At 44.5% G+C, this 18,467-nt stretch overlaps 1 protein-coding gene across 3 annotated transcripts in view; it reads right to left on the bottom strand.

The window, feature by feature from the left end:
* The window catches only part of LOC142572637 (uncharacterized), a 120,151-nt gene that overhangs the window by 5,313 nt on the left and 96,371 nt on the right, over window positions 1-18,467 (bottom strand). For 2 of the 3 annotated variants that reach the window (XM_075681890.1, XM_075681892.1), the window contains exons 22-28: window positions 15,472-15,579; window positions 10,818-10,977; window positions 9,902-9,980; window positions 9,725-9,791; window positions 6,183-6,268; window positions 5,954-6,086; window positions 365-463 (exon numbers count right to left, since the gene is read on the bottom strand). In XM_075681890.1, the coding sequence (XP_075538005.1) occupies window positions 365-463; window positions 5,954-6,086; window positions 6,183-6,268; window positions 9,725-9,791; window positions 9,902-9,980; window positions 10,818-10,977; window positions 15,472-15,579 (732 nt within the window). The remainder of the gene's footprint in view (window positions 1-364; window positions 464-5,953; window positions 6,087-6,182; window positions 6,269-9,724; window positions 9,792-9,901; window positions 9,981-10,817; window positions 10,978-15,471; window positions 15,580-18,467) is intronic. The other variant, XM_075681891.1, reaches the window with a different exon arrangement.

The following is an 18,467-nucleotide window of genomic DNA, read 5'->3' as shown; positions in this document are numbered from 1 at the left end:
GACTCCATAAATTGGTTTTACGGCTCATTCGCTATTTCCAACACACAAAACAACGCAAACTGAGGCAAATACTATACTTGTAAGGCGATATTGTGTGCGCTGGAAGAAGCGAATGGGTACTGATTCAAGTACTTTGATACCCTGGGCCTTCTAATGGAGCAGTTTGACCAGAGCTTAACATTACATTATAATTTGAAGACATTTTACGGCTCAACTAAGTATAATGTAGAGCATGAATAAAAAATTATTTGGCAATCAGTGCGTATTTCATAATCAGTTTCAATATGTTCATCGTAACAACAGTCGTTAACTGAAAGCACAGAGAGCGTTTGTGTAGTTGAAGATGCTATATGATAGTGCTTACCGATCCTTTCACCAGGCTTCCCGTGGAAACAAGGCTCCTGAATATAGCTTCTCTTGTTTTCTTGCTCATGAAGACGTGGCAAATAAATATTCCCAGTCCCTGTAAGTGAATTGCTTCTATGTGTAATTCGTCGCGCAGGTTGTTACAAGGCGATTCTCAGTATGTAGCAAGCACACAAGGTGATTAAATGTTATATTACCGAAAGAAAATTTCGCTAGTACATTAGTTCACTCCCCCATGGAAAAAGTGCCAGCACAAAGAAACTGAAAGTCCGAATTAAAAAAGAAAACAGCAAATCCGACGAGTTGAAATCTACATACAGCGAAGCTTTGTGAAAGCGCTTAAACAATTGAAACACGAGTTTGTGCGCTCTCATTGTTTAGAGCGGAAAGCATGTTCACATCTCGTGGCAATCAGCGCCCCCACCGATAAAGCAGACGGCGCAGGCAGACAGTCCATTGAGCAGGCCATCAAACGCGAGACGCGCGCTTCATGCCGACCGCGGGGGGTCCTGGCGTTTTACAGCGCAGCTGCATATGACCGGGATCCCGGGATTTGTTCATCTCAGCCCCAGAAAACTCAACCAATCACAGCGGGAGGCGCGTTTCGCGTGCGCCACTGGGTTACTCGCAGCACCTCCAGATGGCGCTCACCTGCGCTCCTCCGCGGCAGCGGCAGCGCCGGCCCTTCAGATAAAGAAAAAAACCCCAGAAAGCTCGCCTTCCCGCAAATTATTCGCCGCAAGCGTTTCTAGGGAAAGATTACGGTTGCATAAGCTGAAGTTACGGGGAAGCGGCAAATGTAGCAAACGAAGCAGGAAGTGACGTAACTACACTTTAAAATCTAAGAGAAGATCCCGCCTAGCCACTGGTTTCATTTGCGTTCAGATAGCGCCATGGAAAGGCCACGCATAGTTAGGACTCCCGAAGAGCAGCGTGAACATGATGGGCGGAGACTGGAACAGCAACGTCAATATGCACAACCGCATCGTCCTGAAGCTAGGCTGGACTCGTTTGAAGGCTACGTCACATTGGCTTATTGGATCAGGTGGTACCACAGCTTCGCTGGCCAACCACTTTCACATTGTGAATTGGAGTCCATTTTTCTTTCTGGTTCATTTCTTTCTTTCCCCACACGGCCGTCGCCGACGCGGATGGTTGGATAGATGGGCGCTATGAGCGTGAATTTTTTGCCCGTTAGTTAGCTTTTTCTCTCCGCTGTTTCTTTTCATCCTTCGTTTCCCTTTACCCTTCCCTCAGTGCAGGGTAGCAAACCAGAATTTCATCCGGTTAACCTCCCTGACTTTCCCATCCCGTTTATCTCTCTCTCTCTCTCTCTCTCTCTGAGCGTACCTTTGGAAACAGGGTGGTGGTTTTCGCCACAAAGCTCTTGTTCTTATTTTGCCTAATGTCCTACCTACCTTTAAACACACACACACACACACACACACACACACACACACACACACACACACACACACACACACACACACACACACACACACACACACACACACACACACACACACACACACACACACACACACACACACACACACATGCACACACAGAAAGAATTCCCCAGCATTCAACTTTCTGAATCCCTACCAGGAACTCTGTTTTTGCACGCCTCCGTTGTTTGTGGTCACCCTAATTTTCTGCCGCCATACTTCCAATCGCCTCTTACTAATCTCTATTGAAGACACTGAGGGTATTTGGGGCTGGTCAAGCTGCTACGAGCAGCTTTTTTCCCCACTTTACCCCCGCAAAGCTGTATTTAGTTTTTGTGGAAATAAAGCATACATACATGCATACATACATACATACATACATACATACATACATACATACATACATACATACATACATACATACATACATACATACATACATACATACATACATACATACATACATACATACATACATACATACATACATACATACATACATACATACATACATACATCTTTACTTTCCCCCTGCTATCCCTGAATCCAATGGCTTCAAGGAGGCCACATGAGTCTAAACCGACAGCTGGGTAGATACCTTCCCATTCTAACGTTTCCATAGCTTCACCGCAGAAAGCACATGCTTCTACCTTGGTGTACCTCGCTTCATAACTACGCGTTCTAAAGCATTCTGATCTCGCTTCGAAAGGTAAGGAACTTCCCTTCGAGTTTTCATAAATTGTTCCTTTCCCGATTCCGATTTAACTCTTAGGTAGTTATTCGTAGCGGGTTTCTTCTCCATTGCCGCCACCCATAAGATTGTCTCAGCTTCTCTGACTTTGCGTTTGACGTTCTTTGGTACCATGTTGCTTACCATACCAGCTGCATACTTGCTGGCAAGCTTCCTAGTTCTTTTCCTCCACTGTGAGTCAGTGTTATTCCTGTAGAAATACCTGAACACTCTCGCAACCCATTTATTTCTTTCGTATTTCTCAGTCGTTCTTCAAAATCAATCTTACTCTGAGTTTCCCTCACTTCAAAGCTTGTCCAGCCCATATCCTGCACAGCTTCATTTGTAGTCTTCCCGTGCGCGCACCATGCCAGACGCCCCGCTGACTTTTGGTTCCCATCGAGTCCGCATTGCTACCCTGACTTGAAGCAAACAACCACACTTCCAAATGTAACTCCTAGAACCATTGTACCTATTGTATCAACATAGCACTCCCCGTTTCAATGTGACCGCATTTCTCTTCCCTTTTGCTATTATTGTTTTTTCCTGCGCTTCCATATTTCTATTGCCTTCGTTTATCTATATACCAATGCATTTGTATTCATTTACCAGAGCTATTTCTTAGCCCTGTATTGACACTTCCTGTTCACTGTTTTCATTGAATACCGTAAAACTAGACTTATGACGCAAAATTTTAATCTTAATTTCTCACATTCCTGTCCACAGACATTTGCCAGACGTTACATATAACTTTTCTTGTTAGCAAGCAACACAATGTCGTCCGCATAAGACAAATCTCGAAGTTGCTGCTCTGCTTTTGGGCCCGCCTGCTTGTATGAGAGATTAATCCCGATATTGATTCATTCTAGCGTCCTTTCCATCCTTGTCATGTACATCATAAACAGCAGTGGGGATAAAAGGTACCCCTCTACGGGTCCCTTGGTGATATCAACTTTTTAATTTCTCCTCATTGCTTCCCATTCAACGCAAACGGCATTTTCTAGGTAAATCTCCCTTAAAACTTGCATAAGTCGTTGCCTAAGCCTTTCCCTTCCAGAAAATCCCACAACATGCTGAGGTCTATGTTGTCATACGCTCCGGTAACGTCTAAAACAGCCATATGTAACGGTCTCCTTTCTTCGGATATTTCAATACTCTGAGTAAGAACAAATATGCTAGCATCCATCATCTACCGATTCTGATGCCATTCTGAAGTTCTCCCAATATGACATTATTTTCTGCCCATGCTTGCAGTTTTGATTTAATCGCCTGCTTTGCGAACCTCTATATTACCGACGCAATGGTGAACGGTCTACATGAGTGAATTCTATCTTTTCCCCTTGCCTTTGTAAATTATGTTCATTCTACTTTGTCGCCAGCTGTGTAGTATTCGCTTAGCTCGTAAGCTTTTTTCTGCTGCTTTAAACAGAGCTTCCTTACTTTTTAGTCCTAGTTCATTGTTCAGCCTAATTGGAACATCGTCTAATCCTGTGGCTTAGCATTTAGGAATTTTCTCTTCAGCTTTCTTCCAGTGGAAATTTCTCATCGCCAGCTACTTTTCCATCTGGCTAGCGTTGAGGCTGCTTTAGTAGCACGAGCATCGAGTGACACTCTTGTTTCTTGTGCAGCACTTCCGGTTTACATGCTGAGACGACCGGGGAGGACGTTCACAATAAATAAGAAAAAAATAAACACACAACACAACAGAAAAAAAGACATAGTACAGTACAAGACTCATGAGTTTCATTAAAGATATGATATCAGAGCATAAGTTTACTTACAAGTTCGATTACGGAAGTGTCTGGAATAATTAGAATTAATTAGAAATAACCTGTTACCGCTCACCAAAACACAGAATCGTACTTTAGAGACCGACACGTCAGCGCGAGCTTTCGAAATTCCGAGAAATCCGAATGTGGAAAGCGGAAGCAATGACGTCACTAATGACGTTACACACAAGTTAGCATTATACTGAACCAGCTAATTAATGGGAAACAGTCGCCTCTGAGTTCGGTTCGTGCGTTGCGTTGGGCTAAAGTTAACCTAAACAACACCAATGCCAAGGTGCGAGTGCCAATAAGAGATACCTAAGTCAAAAATTAGGGTCGCCTACCATTTTTTTTCCTCATAAACCACCTCCCCATTGCCTTGAAATGAGTCGGCTGTTATTTTTCGGACGTCATTTTTTCCCGCGGATGCGCGAAAGCGAGCGCCATCTGGTGGTGGTGCGAGGAACCCAGTGGCGGTGATGTCGGACGCGCGTGTTCTTCGCTGTGATTGGTTGGCCTGGTGGGCTAGAGAACGGCCGCGCCGCAGCACCCAGGGTTACGAAAACCCGCCGAGCTTCGCAAAAAGCAATGTAGCTTATAAAATACCCCACGGAGAGCTCATTTTTAAGTCACACATGCGAAGCGCACACACGCACAAAGAAAACAACAAAAGGCGCCACTTTCTGCTTGCGCTGTTTCAGGTAGCACATTCTGTGTCCGTCCTTCTCTAATCCCATCGACTGCCCCGTATACCAAGACAACTTTACATACTACGCTTGTCTGTAGAGTGATAATAACTGCCCATGACATTTTTCTACATTGAAGTAGAATATGCAAGTTCTATTATAAAGAAATAATGAATTGTCCCGAGAAGTCTTTCGGTGTAAATAAAATCACACAACTTCATTTAGCACATTCAATTTTACAGAGCTATTAACTAACAATGCAGAAACCTTAACAATGCGGAAGCCACAAGGAAAAATACCGATGATGTATTGCGTCATATCAGCCATGGTGTAAGAAAAAGAAAAAAAAGACAGCAAATTTCAGGGATTCCTTCGGCTTGTTTCTTAAAATATTTATATTGCCCTATGTACCTCGTTTTTCTGCCTTAAGCATGTTATACCACTGTAAAATACTTATCAAATATTTCTTAATTTTTGGAAGTTCTTTGTTATGACGAACAGTGTTCATGCATATACTTGCACGGTCATAGTGATGTAGACGTATCTGACATCGTATAAAAATTGTGGTAATTATTTACGCATCTTCGATATCTGTGGTGATATTTCACCGCACGAGAAAGCGACAGAGTTAGGACTCTATTTTCTGCTTGAATATGGGCTCGTGACAAGTAGGTTCTATTGCCGCCCAATCAACCCGAACTTAATCGAGTTGAAAAAAAGGCTTATCAATTCAAAGAAAGGCAAAGGGCGAAATATTATCCTGTAAGCTGATATGTATGTGGGAGAATTCTGAACGCTCCACTAAAGGGACCAACAGCGAAAAAACGATAACATGCATGAGTGAGGAAAACGAGGTATATAGAGCAAAACATGGATAAGAAAAACGTGTTTTTTAGCTACATGCCCCGAAGAGAGAAAACAACAAAAGTAGTTAAGAACATCAAGGCTATTCACCTGAAGGGAATTGAAGATTGTGAATAAATATGCTCCAACCGTATGGAGTTTATTATCTCCAAGCATGAGGAAGCCGAAGAGCCAGGTCATGCCCAGTATGGGCAGCAGGATGAACGTTCCTCTCACCCAGTTCCTAAATAAAGGGGACAAAGGAAACGAAAGTTCTCTGCATAAAAACGACCTGCGTGTGCGGAAAAAAAAATAATAACAACAAAGGAGTCACACTCACTGAACTTTTTCTGCCGTCGTCTTCTCCACTACGCAGCGCACGTGAGACATTTTCCAAAGCACCAGTACAAGTGCGCCCAAATTGAGCTGCGCGAGAAAGGGAGAACTTATTTTATGAAAAGTAGAGCAGTGGGCTTGGGGTGATAGCCCCCTATCCTACTACTCTGCTCAGAGGGAAGAACAGAAACAGAGAGGCATGAGGAACGATGATGAGGATAGGCAGCATAGGATGCGACTAAAAGCAGGTTCGTGTTGAAGGGACCCATTTACAGCCTTGAGTTTCAAAGAGAGCCTCGATGGTTCACTTTGTTGATACGGTCGGGTAAAGGCCAAGTATCACGTTTTCAGTGAACTGCCTGTTGCCAATCGGCAACAGGCCATTTCGCTATGCCATTGCTGTTGGTGCTAATGAACAGGTCAGTGCCTACCATTCACGGTCGTATTGGGAAAATGCAACAAGAACGCGCTCCACCGTCTCAGGCACTTTGCACAAACCACAGTCTGGCAAGTCCATGCGCTGGACACGTTGTGTGTATCGTCGCGTAAAGGCAACAACTCCGCTGAGGCTATTCAGGAGGCTTTCATGGGTACACGTAAGATGCCCCACGACATCCGAAATTTCTTACGAGGATCGAGTCCGTTAAAGGACCCCTCACCAAGTCTGGCCATATTGAGCTGACAGGCGCCGAGCACGCAATCCGCGATAACGATCGTGTCTGCAAAGTATTACATCTATACGCGCCGCGGGAAGATCTGAAATTTCAAACCGAACGCCGTTTTTCCGTCTCCTCGCGTCCGCCACGCTCCAAGCCGCCGGATGACATACACCCGCTAGTGCGCTTACGTACACGTGTTTGTCTTGTGACGTCGCTCGTTGTGACACGTGACTTCGAGAATTATTCAAAGCAACATCTGTTATTTCTGTAATAGGTTGTTCGAATAGACGAATTAAAGCTTAGCGAACAAAACAGAACAACCGAATGTCTGCATGTTTTTGCGTTACTTCGCAACGCAGCAAGAGAGATGTACTTTCGTTTCGTCTGCTTGTTACCACGTGGTGCAGTCATACGCACAGACAACGAAACTATTTCATTTTCTACCGTGTTCCAACGCGGGATCACGCTCTCTGATGCGCTTGTGTCTTCCTCGGCATTTGTGTAGCACTGACTTATACCGCTAGGCAGGTGTCCTCGTGCACAGCGCGCAAAATCGTGCGCTGCGGGAAAAGAGACAATCACAACAGCTCGCGCGCAACGCCGTCAGCGGAAGTGCACCGCGCCGCAAGAAAGCGAGGTGAAAAAAAAAAAGTGAAGGAGGGGCCAGTGACGTATGCGTCACGCTATCCTCGAGGTCCGGTAAGGGAGAACGCAGGGAAGGAACTTCGTTTGCGGAGGCTAGACTGAGCAAGTCGAGAGTCTCGCTTGGCAGTGGAGCTCGCCTTCTGAAATAATGGGTTCACGGCACTGAAATATTTCTATCTCGGCTATTAATGGAGCCGATTTGAAAAAAAAAATTGCGGAAGAACGCTCCCTAGACGACACGTAACAACTTCCAGCGTATAATGCGAAATCGTGGGTTCACGGCACTGGGTTCGCGGATCTGCAGTGATGATGTAGTCGTTCACTAGAAGCATGCTGAAAAAAGTGATAGGTGATTGTGATAGCGATTATACGCCGGTATCTGTCGGAGGCAGACGACAAGTGCAACCGTAGCTGCAAGGAAGTATTATTTGTTTATCAAGCCGATGTTCCTGCGATTCCTGTTTTCCGAAGTGTTAATTTCCACACTAATACCTGCGTGTTTTCGTGGTTCCCAGTCCAACTGCTTCGGACATTGCCCAGTCAAGAGGGTTTTTGAGCCAAGCCAAGTTCTCGAAAGCGGAACGATGCTTTTGCATGTCATATGCAGTTCAGCATGTTGACATAACCACGCGGCTGCTAATATTGTAGTGCTGACCCGTATTTACGGCATAAATAGTCGGTGGTATTAAGCCACAAATTCTGGGGACTTACTCCCAAACTCGCATTGACGTGCAAAATTACTGGAACGCCAATTTACTTCACCGCACACATCGGTTATGAATATCTTGAAATTTGGTCATCCTTAGAATTGGTTCCAACTGGATACGCCTTGCGAACTCAGTGGCTACGATTTAAAAATTATTTTACTTCGCCACAATGCATTGCGTAGTGGGACGGGGTGGGGAATACATGGCATAGCAAATAACACAGCACAAACAGAAAAAAGAAGAAAAAAAGAATGCTGGTAAATATAAAAAAATTAACAAGGATTACACAAGAATCACACACGACACAATACATAAACAGCGAAAAAAAGAATTTTGCCAGTTTCTACACTACTATAGGGAAAATAAGAAAATATTACCATCAGTTACGGTAGCAACATCTTGTGGTAGTCGGTTCCGTTACCATAATGTTCTTAAAAGAGAGAATTGCCAAAATGTCTGTTTTGTATGGGTAGTGCAATATTTTTCGTGTGTAGTCTCCACGAAACAAGTACATCGATTCTAAAATGTGCTTATCTGGACTAAGGACAGTAAGATTGTAAATTGCGGTGTGTGCTGTAAAGTAATTAGCTATTAAATTATTAATGAAGCTTCTCCCCTTACTGAAATATTGAAATTTCGCTGAAGCTAGTTAAATTTAGTTTCCTGACAACGCTGTGGTGTAAGCAACCGCTCTAGGCACCTACTATTCTGGAAAGCGTGCAATTCCACTGAACGTACCAGACTAAAAGCTACCAACACCAAAAGCTACTTAGTGTATGCAGCGGTGAAAAGAACTAAGCCGCTTCTTGTACATAGCATTCTTTAATTGTCCCAGGAATTCAGAAATCTTATTGGAGCGGTTCTCTTTTCTTCGTTTTGTCAACGCGCTGGTGCGAGAACGCGCGTAGCCGGAAATTTAATGCTTTATTCCAGTTGTTCATTCTGGAATGAGGACAACTCTCCAAAGCTGCATTCACCAAATAGAAATGTTTATTCTCTCTCTCTCTCTTGAAACGCGCACGCGGACTAACCCAGACACTTCATTACAGATCACTGAAGAATCGTACGGAACTTATTCAGCGAAGAAGTTGACTGAGAGGAACCAAACTGTTAAATACTTGTGTTGAAAACAAGTTCCCAAGATACCTAGCAAAACGAGGCAGCGCAGCTTTGAAGCGGTTCGGTTCGGTGTAAGTCAATCTTCACGCTGGCTAGTACATTACTCCTACAGTCAGAGACACGTCGCCATGAAGAGACGTACAGCGGCTAGTCATTTTAGTAAGGCCACTTCCTTTCTCGCTCTATGCTGCTTTGCGAACTTGCGATAATATTCATAGCCCAGTCGCGAAGGTAAGCAAGGTCGCGTGGTACCCTTTATTTAAGTAGAAAAAGTTGCCGCAGATATAAACACAAACAGTGCTAGCTTTCCATCGATAGCGACATTGTCTGTGGTTTACACAATCATGTCCACTTAGAACATTGCCACATGTGTGTAACCTCTTTTAGAACACTCTGTGCAGCTCAGATATACTTACAAGTACAACTGCTGCAACGGGGCCGATAAAACTGTACCGTACGCCTTTTTCTTCAGGAAGCCAACAGCTGCAAAAGTAAAAACGAGGGTAGCGTATACGCGGGATTATGAAAAATGCGATAAGCAATCGCGAATGCCTGTCTTATTAGCGCCAATTGCAATCATTTGAAAGACTTACAACTGATCGCTCGGTTTTCTGTAAACGTACAGCTCGTATCGACAACCAAGAGTGATGCCTGCGATCAATAGGGGAATTCCTGTAATTTAAAAAAAAAAAGAGTTGAGGTACATATCTTGCATCGTTACGCAATAAACTACAACAACAAAGCAATGAAACGCTGCTTCGGCTAAAAAAAAAAGACGAGTACTGTATATATTTCGGCTCATCATCATCTTTATGAAAGGTAGCGTTGTGATTCTTAGGGTTCATGAGAATTTTTCACTTTCGTGAATACTCGGTCGGCTTTGCTGATTTCTGCAGAAATCATTTGATTTTCGCTATCGTCTCCAACTCTGCTGGTAGCTGATAAGGACTTTAATGCGGTTGATATTCTTACGTACGCTACTTTAACACAAAGAATGCGGCACATGCAGGTTGTATTGTTAAAAAGGCATGCCGCTTAGCTTGTTTAGGTCAATGGGGTGCGACTTGTCCTGACCTTTCATTTCTATATGTTCTTGTGCGCATGGGACTGTATGCTTTAAATTTTTTGAGCCTATGACGTTGATTTTTCTTATCTTACCACTTATTATTGTTATTATTATTATTATTATTATTATTATTAAGTACCTTGTGAAAAGGAGTAGCCGTCACCATTATAAGACGACCACATCTGTTTTTTTTTACTTTCATTTCAATAAATAAAACTTCCGTGTTCCGCCTCTTGCACGTCAGAAACATCGCACAATAATGAATCTCGAGTTAATCCATCAATTGAGAAGTTAATCGGTCCGCCAAGCAACAGAAATCACGTGCATACAATTCATATTCAAATGGTCCCTTCAAAGACGCTACAGTGACATGGCAGCACCTGATTGCATTTACTGAACCGCTTCTACACTGAGAGTACACAAACCCTTCCATGTGCACTCACCGTATCCGGCGAAATAGTACCTCTCGTAGTACGTGCGCTTCTGGTTGAACACTTTCCAAAGGAGCACGATGATGTGGCAGCCTTCCAATGCCATCCATCCGAAGACCGACAAGAAGAGGAAGTGAAGGAAGAAGGCCACGATGGCGCAGGATACATCCGGCTGGCGAAAAATACGTCTGTCAATCTAATATCAGCATAAATCCACGTGAGAGCGAAGTAATTGAAAGTAACTCGCATGCGTTGTAGCATGTAATGTTTGCCTTAGTTTAATAGATCAACTCGATTCCGGCTCCGAAACGGAATTGCAGAATTGTTACAAACCGATTGCGCATTGATTGGCCGTTGCACTAGATTGTAATTTGCGCATAACAGGTGTCCTGATTAGTTATTTCCTGTTCACGCTACACTTAGAGCTGATGGCCCCTGTGGCGCTACGTGTTACAGAGACCGAGTGTCTCAAAACAGTAACTTGCCTGTAAGTAAACCTTAGGCATGGATTATATCAGGTATTGTGCTGACTGAGAACATCCGAGTTAGATGCACCATTGAAGCTCCGCGTGAAGCACGCAAACTTGTACAACTATGTACGTTGCAGCATTTCAGTTCATCTGGAGTTTTATTGCGATAACAATTATATGGACTCTCGAAGCGAATTCGCGCCGTCGGCGTCGCCATTGCCGTGATGTTCCGTATAAAGTCCAAGTGCGATAACATCACGCTTCGGGCAGCATGTGCTGTGGGTACGAACGAAAGCGTGCCAGACGAGCCGACCTTCCTGCCCACCTTCCTGCACGCAGTGCAGGAAGGTGGGCAGGAAGCGGACTGTCTTCTATCACGCGCAAGGCAGTAGGGTGGGGCGTTCTACTCCGGCGTTGGCGGCGTATGGCGCGGCTGACGACGGTAGCACGGGTCCCATCTTGGAAACGATTTGCGGCGGGCATTGAGTCTATAGGCGCGCCGATGGCCGAGTCTAGCAGCACGAGGGCAATTCCCCCGATGCTGCTGCCACTATTCCTCACGCAACGTTTCGACAGCGAGTGTCCACAGTCTCCAAGTCAGATGTCTTCATGTTTGTCTGTGCGCACGTGAAAACGTATGCTTGTATTATTTAGTCGTTAAGCGACTGTTCAGAAGTTTATACGGACGATAACGCTACTATCCTTACTTAGTACAGCAGTGTGATAATTTGATATCGCGATCGATGCTTCGCCTTCCGGGAGAAACTGCGACACTTTTTGCTATGAGACATTTTTATGAGGTAGAAAGCAGACAGGAAGGCTATTGAGAGCTCCGTCCAAATTCGTTAATTGCAAGGACCCAGATATGAACTCCTAAATTCCCGTTTCCATGGTTCCATCGAACAAGCTCACTTACAAGGAAGGCATCTGCGCGCTACCTGAGGCTTTTGTGCCGAGCGACAGCGAGTGAAAGGAAACACACAAGAATTAACGTGCTGGCCTTGGACTTTAGGCCCGCACTGCATTCGCTGCAGATTCTAATGATGTCTATCGACAGCAGTGACAAAATTGGAAGCGCTTGCGGTCTTGGTAGGTCTTATCGAGTCGAGGCGGCCTTCATGGGTGAGTGCGTGTCCTCACGTGCTAACGTGGACACTTTCAACGCAGTGCACGACCTTATAAGTGTCATGCAGCCTGGCAGAAAGGCTGGAGCTGGTCCACATGAGTGACATTTGCAGACAATCTAGAGCCTGTGTGTGCGGCGCAGGCGAACACACTGCAGACTTCTCGAAATTTGAATAGTCTCACGGTGATTTAGCGAAGGACTGCCCGTCAGTGGATAACGAGTGAAATGACGTAACCATTACAAGGAATGACCCATCACAAGAAAGTCATCGCTGCGATTCGATGACGACGACCGATTCGTAGAAGTACTTGAAGAAATAAAGTTCACCGACGATTTCGGTGCTTGATACTCCCTAATGCGAAGCTTGAGTGCAGCTGTATATATGTTTTCATTTCATGATACATTGGCTGGCACCGAAAATCTGTCTCGTGCAGCGAGTTGCAAACAGAACGAAATGGGGCCCGACTGTCTCGCTAATAGGGAGATCACAGGAGGCGGCAAGTGGACAACGCGTGGGCGCGATTCGCAGCAGCCGCCGCTGACAGACCCCCATTCATGCAGCGTCTTGTTTCCACACAGGTGACGCGAGTTACTCTGGCGCCACCTCGTATAGCCATCGTCACCGCAAAGCCCCTCTTGCGCGGCACTACGCTTTTCTTCTCACGCTTTCGGCATACCCTCCTCCGCATTCCGCCTCATGGTGCTGCTGCAACCTCCTCCTCCGCTTTTCTCCTCACGATCTCTTCGCTATCACCGTCTTTCATCTGTCATCGAGCACCGCGTTCGCTTTCATCTTTCGATTTGTTCATTCGTTTGGTTACGAGGGACAATGCCGAGGCTCGCCGCAGGAACGGGCGGCTAAAAGCTGCGCTCTAAAAAACTTACTCCTTGGATCTTCCAACCACGATCTCCCACGCCATCAATTTGCCCTTTATGTGCCATCAAAATTGACACCAGGCACGATGCGTAAACTGTTCGAATAGGTGCGAATATCTTGAAGAGGGCTTATGAAATGCATCTGGCCGTGCTCCAGGTTAGAGGTGACCAAATATTTAGCTTCAGCACTCGTCAGTGCCAAATATTTCCTTCACGATCAATCAACACATGTGCCAAAATCTGCAAGTCGGCACTGTGTGGATATAAGCTACTGAAATAAGTATCACACGTCCAAACATTCTGCCTGCACCACTACCTGGAAGCGCTCTGGCGCTCAAGACGCCTCAGATCCCGCTGCTTGCTTATATTCTACCATCACTTTCGTTCACCAGGAAGCAAATTTTGTGTGTTTACATTTTGATGTGGCGTGCCAGCGGACGCATACTACGCATGTGAGGTTGTCGGCACATTATTTTCGTGAGCCTGTTCTGTATACGTGTCTTATGTATGAACGTCATTATCCAACATTGGCTCTATGCATATGAATATTTTTTTGAGTATTACAAAGAGAACGAGGCCAAACGCTTCTTATATTTCCACAAGAATCCTCCCTTATATCCATCCGGTTGTATAATCTTGTAATCAAAAGCATTACGTCTACCTTCATGTTGGGAGGATGTCAATTAGCCTCATTGCAACATATGTTTGCTCTTCATTGATTTGACCGAGACAGGCAGAACGACATAATTATGGCAGCCTCTGGTTTTAGAACTATCATAGGTAAGGTCAGCTCTGATCAGTATAGCATGGAAAAACACCAGTATTGATAACAAAGGCTGTTGGCTAAGCTAAACAGCTACAAGGCTCGAGAATGAATTGTATACCAGTGCTGCTACAGGGTTTCATGCACTGTAATTATATATGCATATAAATTTGGTTTCAATTGTTTTTTGTCTCAATGTTTATTTGTTTGACGATATCTAAATCTACATGGGCGACCATACCTGGACCTGTTCGAGCAGCTCTAAACGCGTTTTCTACTCCAGCGGTTTCGCCAAGAAAAGGCAGATGATTATATCGACTACTTATGTACAGCGATAGACTTTCTCGCTCTTCGGAGATGCCACCGAGGATTTGATGCAACCTTATAAACGCCTTTTTAAGGTTCCAACAGTGTACCAGGAGTGCTATGGCAAATTTGAAAGTGTTGGGACAACCATCCACAGCTCGCAAAAACCACATATGTGAAAAAAAAGCTTGATTCTCGACCTCACGGTAGTAAACGCAAGCAAACGAAACACAAGTGTGACGTAAGCAAACTTCAAGAACACACGACGGAAGACGTGCCAGTACAATAGTTTTGTTCAGAACGACCGGGCCCTACGTGACGCTACTGTCGTTCGAGATCCGAAAAACAATTCCGTTTCCTATGAAAGAATCTGAAGCGGTTCTGGCTAAATGAATAGGAGGCACTAGGAGGCTCTCCTGAAGAAGTGCACTCACAGAGTGGCTCGGGAAATATTTCACAACAATAAAATAAGAAGCGTTAGAGAAGCAATCGAGCGCGTGTCGCGGCACTGCCAGAGACTGGACCGGTTTCACCCAATTACCTCTCATCTCAGTCTGAGTGCGCTCCCAGACCTGGCTACAGGTGCAGAGCATATGCGAGCCGCACACGAAACGTGAAATTAAACGGAGAGCGACACACGCATATTTACTACCATTTCCAACAGCCACAACTGATAATACATGAAACGCTGCGACTTTTACTGCATTTGATATTGCAACCGGCTGCTGCTTTCAACGCGTTTACTCTCGTTCGGCTTGGTGACATCTCTCCAAAAGGTCTTCGTTTGTTCTCACCAAAGGACGTACAGTGTGAATATGGCACCTGCCATGCAGTATCTCAATGAAGTATTTCCAGCCTTGCTCGTTATATTCTGCTACATATCGGACATTTTCATTGACGACCAAGGACGGATCACATTACACTTAACGTTGGCATCCGGTCATCAAGCATTAGAAGGCTTCAGAGACAGACAAAATCGCGAAAAGGGGCATACTCAGCTGAAACTCCCCAAACAGCCTGGTTGTCTCGACAGAAAAATCGGGATCAAATGTATTTAAACTGTAACCTGTGACCTTCTAAGCCATTTCATTCCGTAGTCAAGTGGTCGCCTGTAGAAAGACTCACCGAGTTTTGGCTGTCATTGTTCATTTGGATTTTTCCTGAAGCCGACATGTCGCTCATCATAGATTCCGACCTACATTCATTGGAATGGCACTCAGTTCCATTGAGCGCCTGTTAATGTTCACCGCCAAAAAAAAAAAGGACATTGCAATTATCAGTGAGTTCGAAGTTGCAATTAAATCGCTTTTTTTGGTTCGGTTCGGTACATTGTTTGTTGTGCACCGTAAACTTGTCGCAAGCTCCGAGCATCACCGATCACAAAGCGACACGTTAAGACATGGGGAAGTGAATGGAATGAAACTACGCCACCAGTCCAGTTAGGAATTGAACCAACAGTCTTTTGGTTCTTAGGTGGATGATCTATCGTCAACGCTGCGGACTCATTAGCCATAGTATATTCTCGGACATTCTGCTGCTTGCCAGCATGCAGATCACATTTCCAGAAACAGAAGTAGTGGGAAAAACGCTACAATTCGCACTGAAAAAGGCAAGCAATGTAGTGAGCCGAAGAAGCAGTCAAGGATGGCGATGCGCATGCTCGTGTCATACGGGAATATATAAGAGCAGGAATGGAAGGTGAAAAAAAAAGCTATGTTCTACATCCCAACGCCACTATCAGGATATGAGAACTGCCATAACGGGGATTAAAGAATAACCTTGGTGACCTGGATTCTTTAACGTTCACTCGAAGCTCGGTACAAGAGCGATTGTCCTTTACACGCCCATAAGGAATGGAATGGCATATGTGGGGTGGGGGGGGGTAGGAATGCTGCAGCCAAGAATGAAAGAATGAAACCTGTGGCCTCATGCTCAGCAGCACAACGGCACGGCCACTGAAACACATCAGTAGGTTCAGTGCCAAAAAGCAAGTAAGCTGCAAAGGCAAATGCACTGGCAAATGCCCTTGCAAAGGAAGTGGCCGAACCACTAAGGGCCAAAGCCTTGAGGGCGTAGAAATCGGAAGCTGAGCCACGGAAGGTCGAGCAAAGCCAATTGAAAGGCGACAGTTAGGTGGGTACGTTGAAAGAGAGCTATGAATAAGGGCTTCCCAGTTCCCGCATGTACTTTACATCGAATAAACGTAATATGCGTCAAGACAATTCGTCCTTCATTTACAATTTCCGTCGCAGGATAGTTTTTCGCATTTGTATTCTCTTCACGTCTTTTTTCTTTCCTTGTGCCTCATAGCTCAGAGCTTCTAGGGAATGAACTTCGCTAATCTGTTTGTCTCGCCATTTTCCTATTTTCTCTGCGTACAGATAAATAACGAATCCTTGACAGAATGAGTGACCTTCTGATGCAGAAACATTTGGTAGTTTTTCGAAACCATGTACCAGCCCCAGTAGAAAGATCTTCAGTATCCTGTGGTTGAATGTTGGCAATAAACAAGCAGCGTCTTATTCGTTCCGCGATACAAAAATGTGAACCGATTAGTTTTTAAAACTACAGCTACCTTGTTCGGGGATTAGCATTGAGAAATGCCACTGAAAGCATAACAGATCACTTCATGCCAATTATCACTTTTTATTTGAAAGATAGTGGTAATGATAATAGCTTCACAGAAGTGCTGCCACGTATTGTTGGATTTGATAGCTCTGTTTCATGCGTGTGGCAGGCTGCTTGGGCACGCAAAGGGAAAAAGAGCGCACAAGCAAGCACAAAAGCAGAAAACGACACAGCGCTGACTCTCAACAGATTTTGCTAAGAAAATGAGTGTAGAGCACTGTGTCGTCGTTGTTTATCCCTTTGACCTTATTTGATCATGTTGTTTTACACTCTCTTAACGAAGCTTAACCAACTACTCGCATCGTTATTTGCGATGTAAAATATTCAGTGTTTGGAGAAGTCTACCTACATGTTCCGAAAATAAAAACTCGGTATTTGTTATTTGTTAAGTAATCGCCCAAAAATTTTGCCTGTAGTAGGGAACAATTTAAGTACACTTTCATGGATAATTCACTCTATATTTCGAAATGAGAAGGTGCTTCGAAAAATCAGGTTCAGGTATACACCTGAGTTACATACTTGCATACTTAATAGATAACTGGATTACTGAAATCCTGCATGCACAATTATTCAACCGTTATGTACAGACGGGCTTACTTCAAGTCGAAACAAGTATTAGACCCATCAATAATCTTCACTTTAGACAAATAAATGTGGCATGAGCTGGGAAAATGTTTTAACGTGAGCACGAGGACCTATTTAAAGTGCTCACCATGTTGCACACAAAAAGAAAGAAGCGTTAAGTTTAGGCAACACAACGAATTGTTACATCGGCTTCAGCATTTCTCATTCTGCCACGACGTCAAAATGACGTTAGAGAGTTTTAGAGTAGGAGACGCAAGCAGCTTGCGAACGCAAGAACTAGGGGCCGCGGTATTGAGCATGCGCAGCCCCAGACGTTGAGGTCTCCGCATGCGCTGAACCGCGGCCCCTACTTCTCGCGTACGCAAGCAGCTTCCGTCCCCTAATCTAAATTTCTATATTGTGAGCACAGTAGTATCTCCACGCGACAAGGGTATGAAACTAGTTAGCTACGAAAAAAAAAAGTTGGCCTAGAACCTCAAAGATACTTTGTTCATACTTAATGTTGCGGAGTGATCCACTAAACCGGGAACCTAATTAACATAATAATGTAGGCGTCCAAATTTTACACGGTTATCTAAACCTCTTTTTGGCACGTCTCCGAAAACTGATTGAGGGGTTGAAAAGCAGAAAGTAAACTCTCACGCTCCGAAAATTTGAACTACACTGTGCTCAAAATGCAATGTACCCAAAGGCACGAGTAGGCCCAATATGCCATACAGACTAGCATTTAATTGAGAGAAAACTCCGAATAAAACTTCAGTTTCCAACTTCTACTTAGGATTATAAATATAGAGTTTGAACTTCAGCTCTTTGGAGTGTTGTCGACCCAAAAGCAAGCACTTATTGCCCGTTCGTGCTTATTTGCAGTGTTTAGTAGAAAAATCGGTACAAACCACTTCGAATACCAC

The sequence above is a fragment of the Dermacentor variabilis genome, chromosome 2 (genome assembly GCF_050947875.1).
Source record: "Dermacentor variabilis isolate Ectoservices chromosome 2, ASM5094787v1, whole genome shotgun sequence".
NCBI lineage: Eukaryota > Metazoa > Arthropoda > Arachnida > Ixodida > Ixodidae > Dermacentor > Dermacentor variabilis.
The sequence above is the reverse complement of the archived record's forward strand: the minus strand, read 5'-3'. Positions and strand labels throughout refer to the sequence as shown.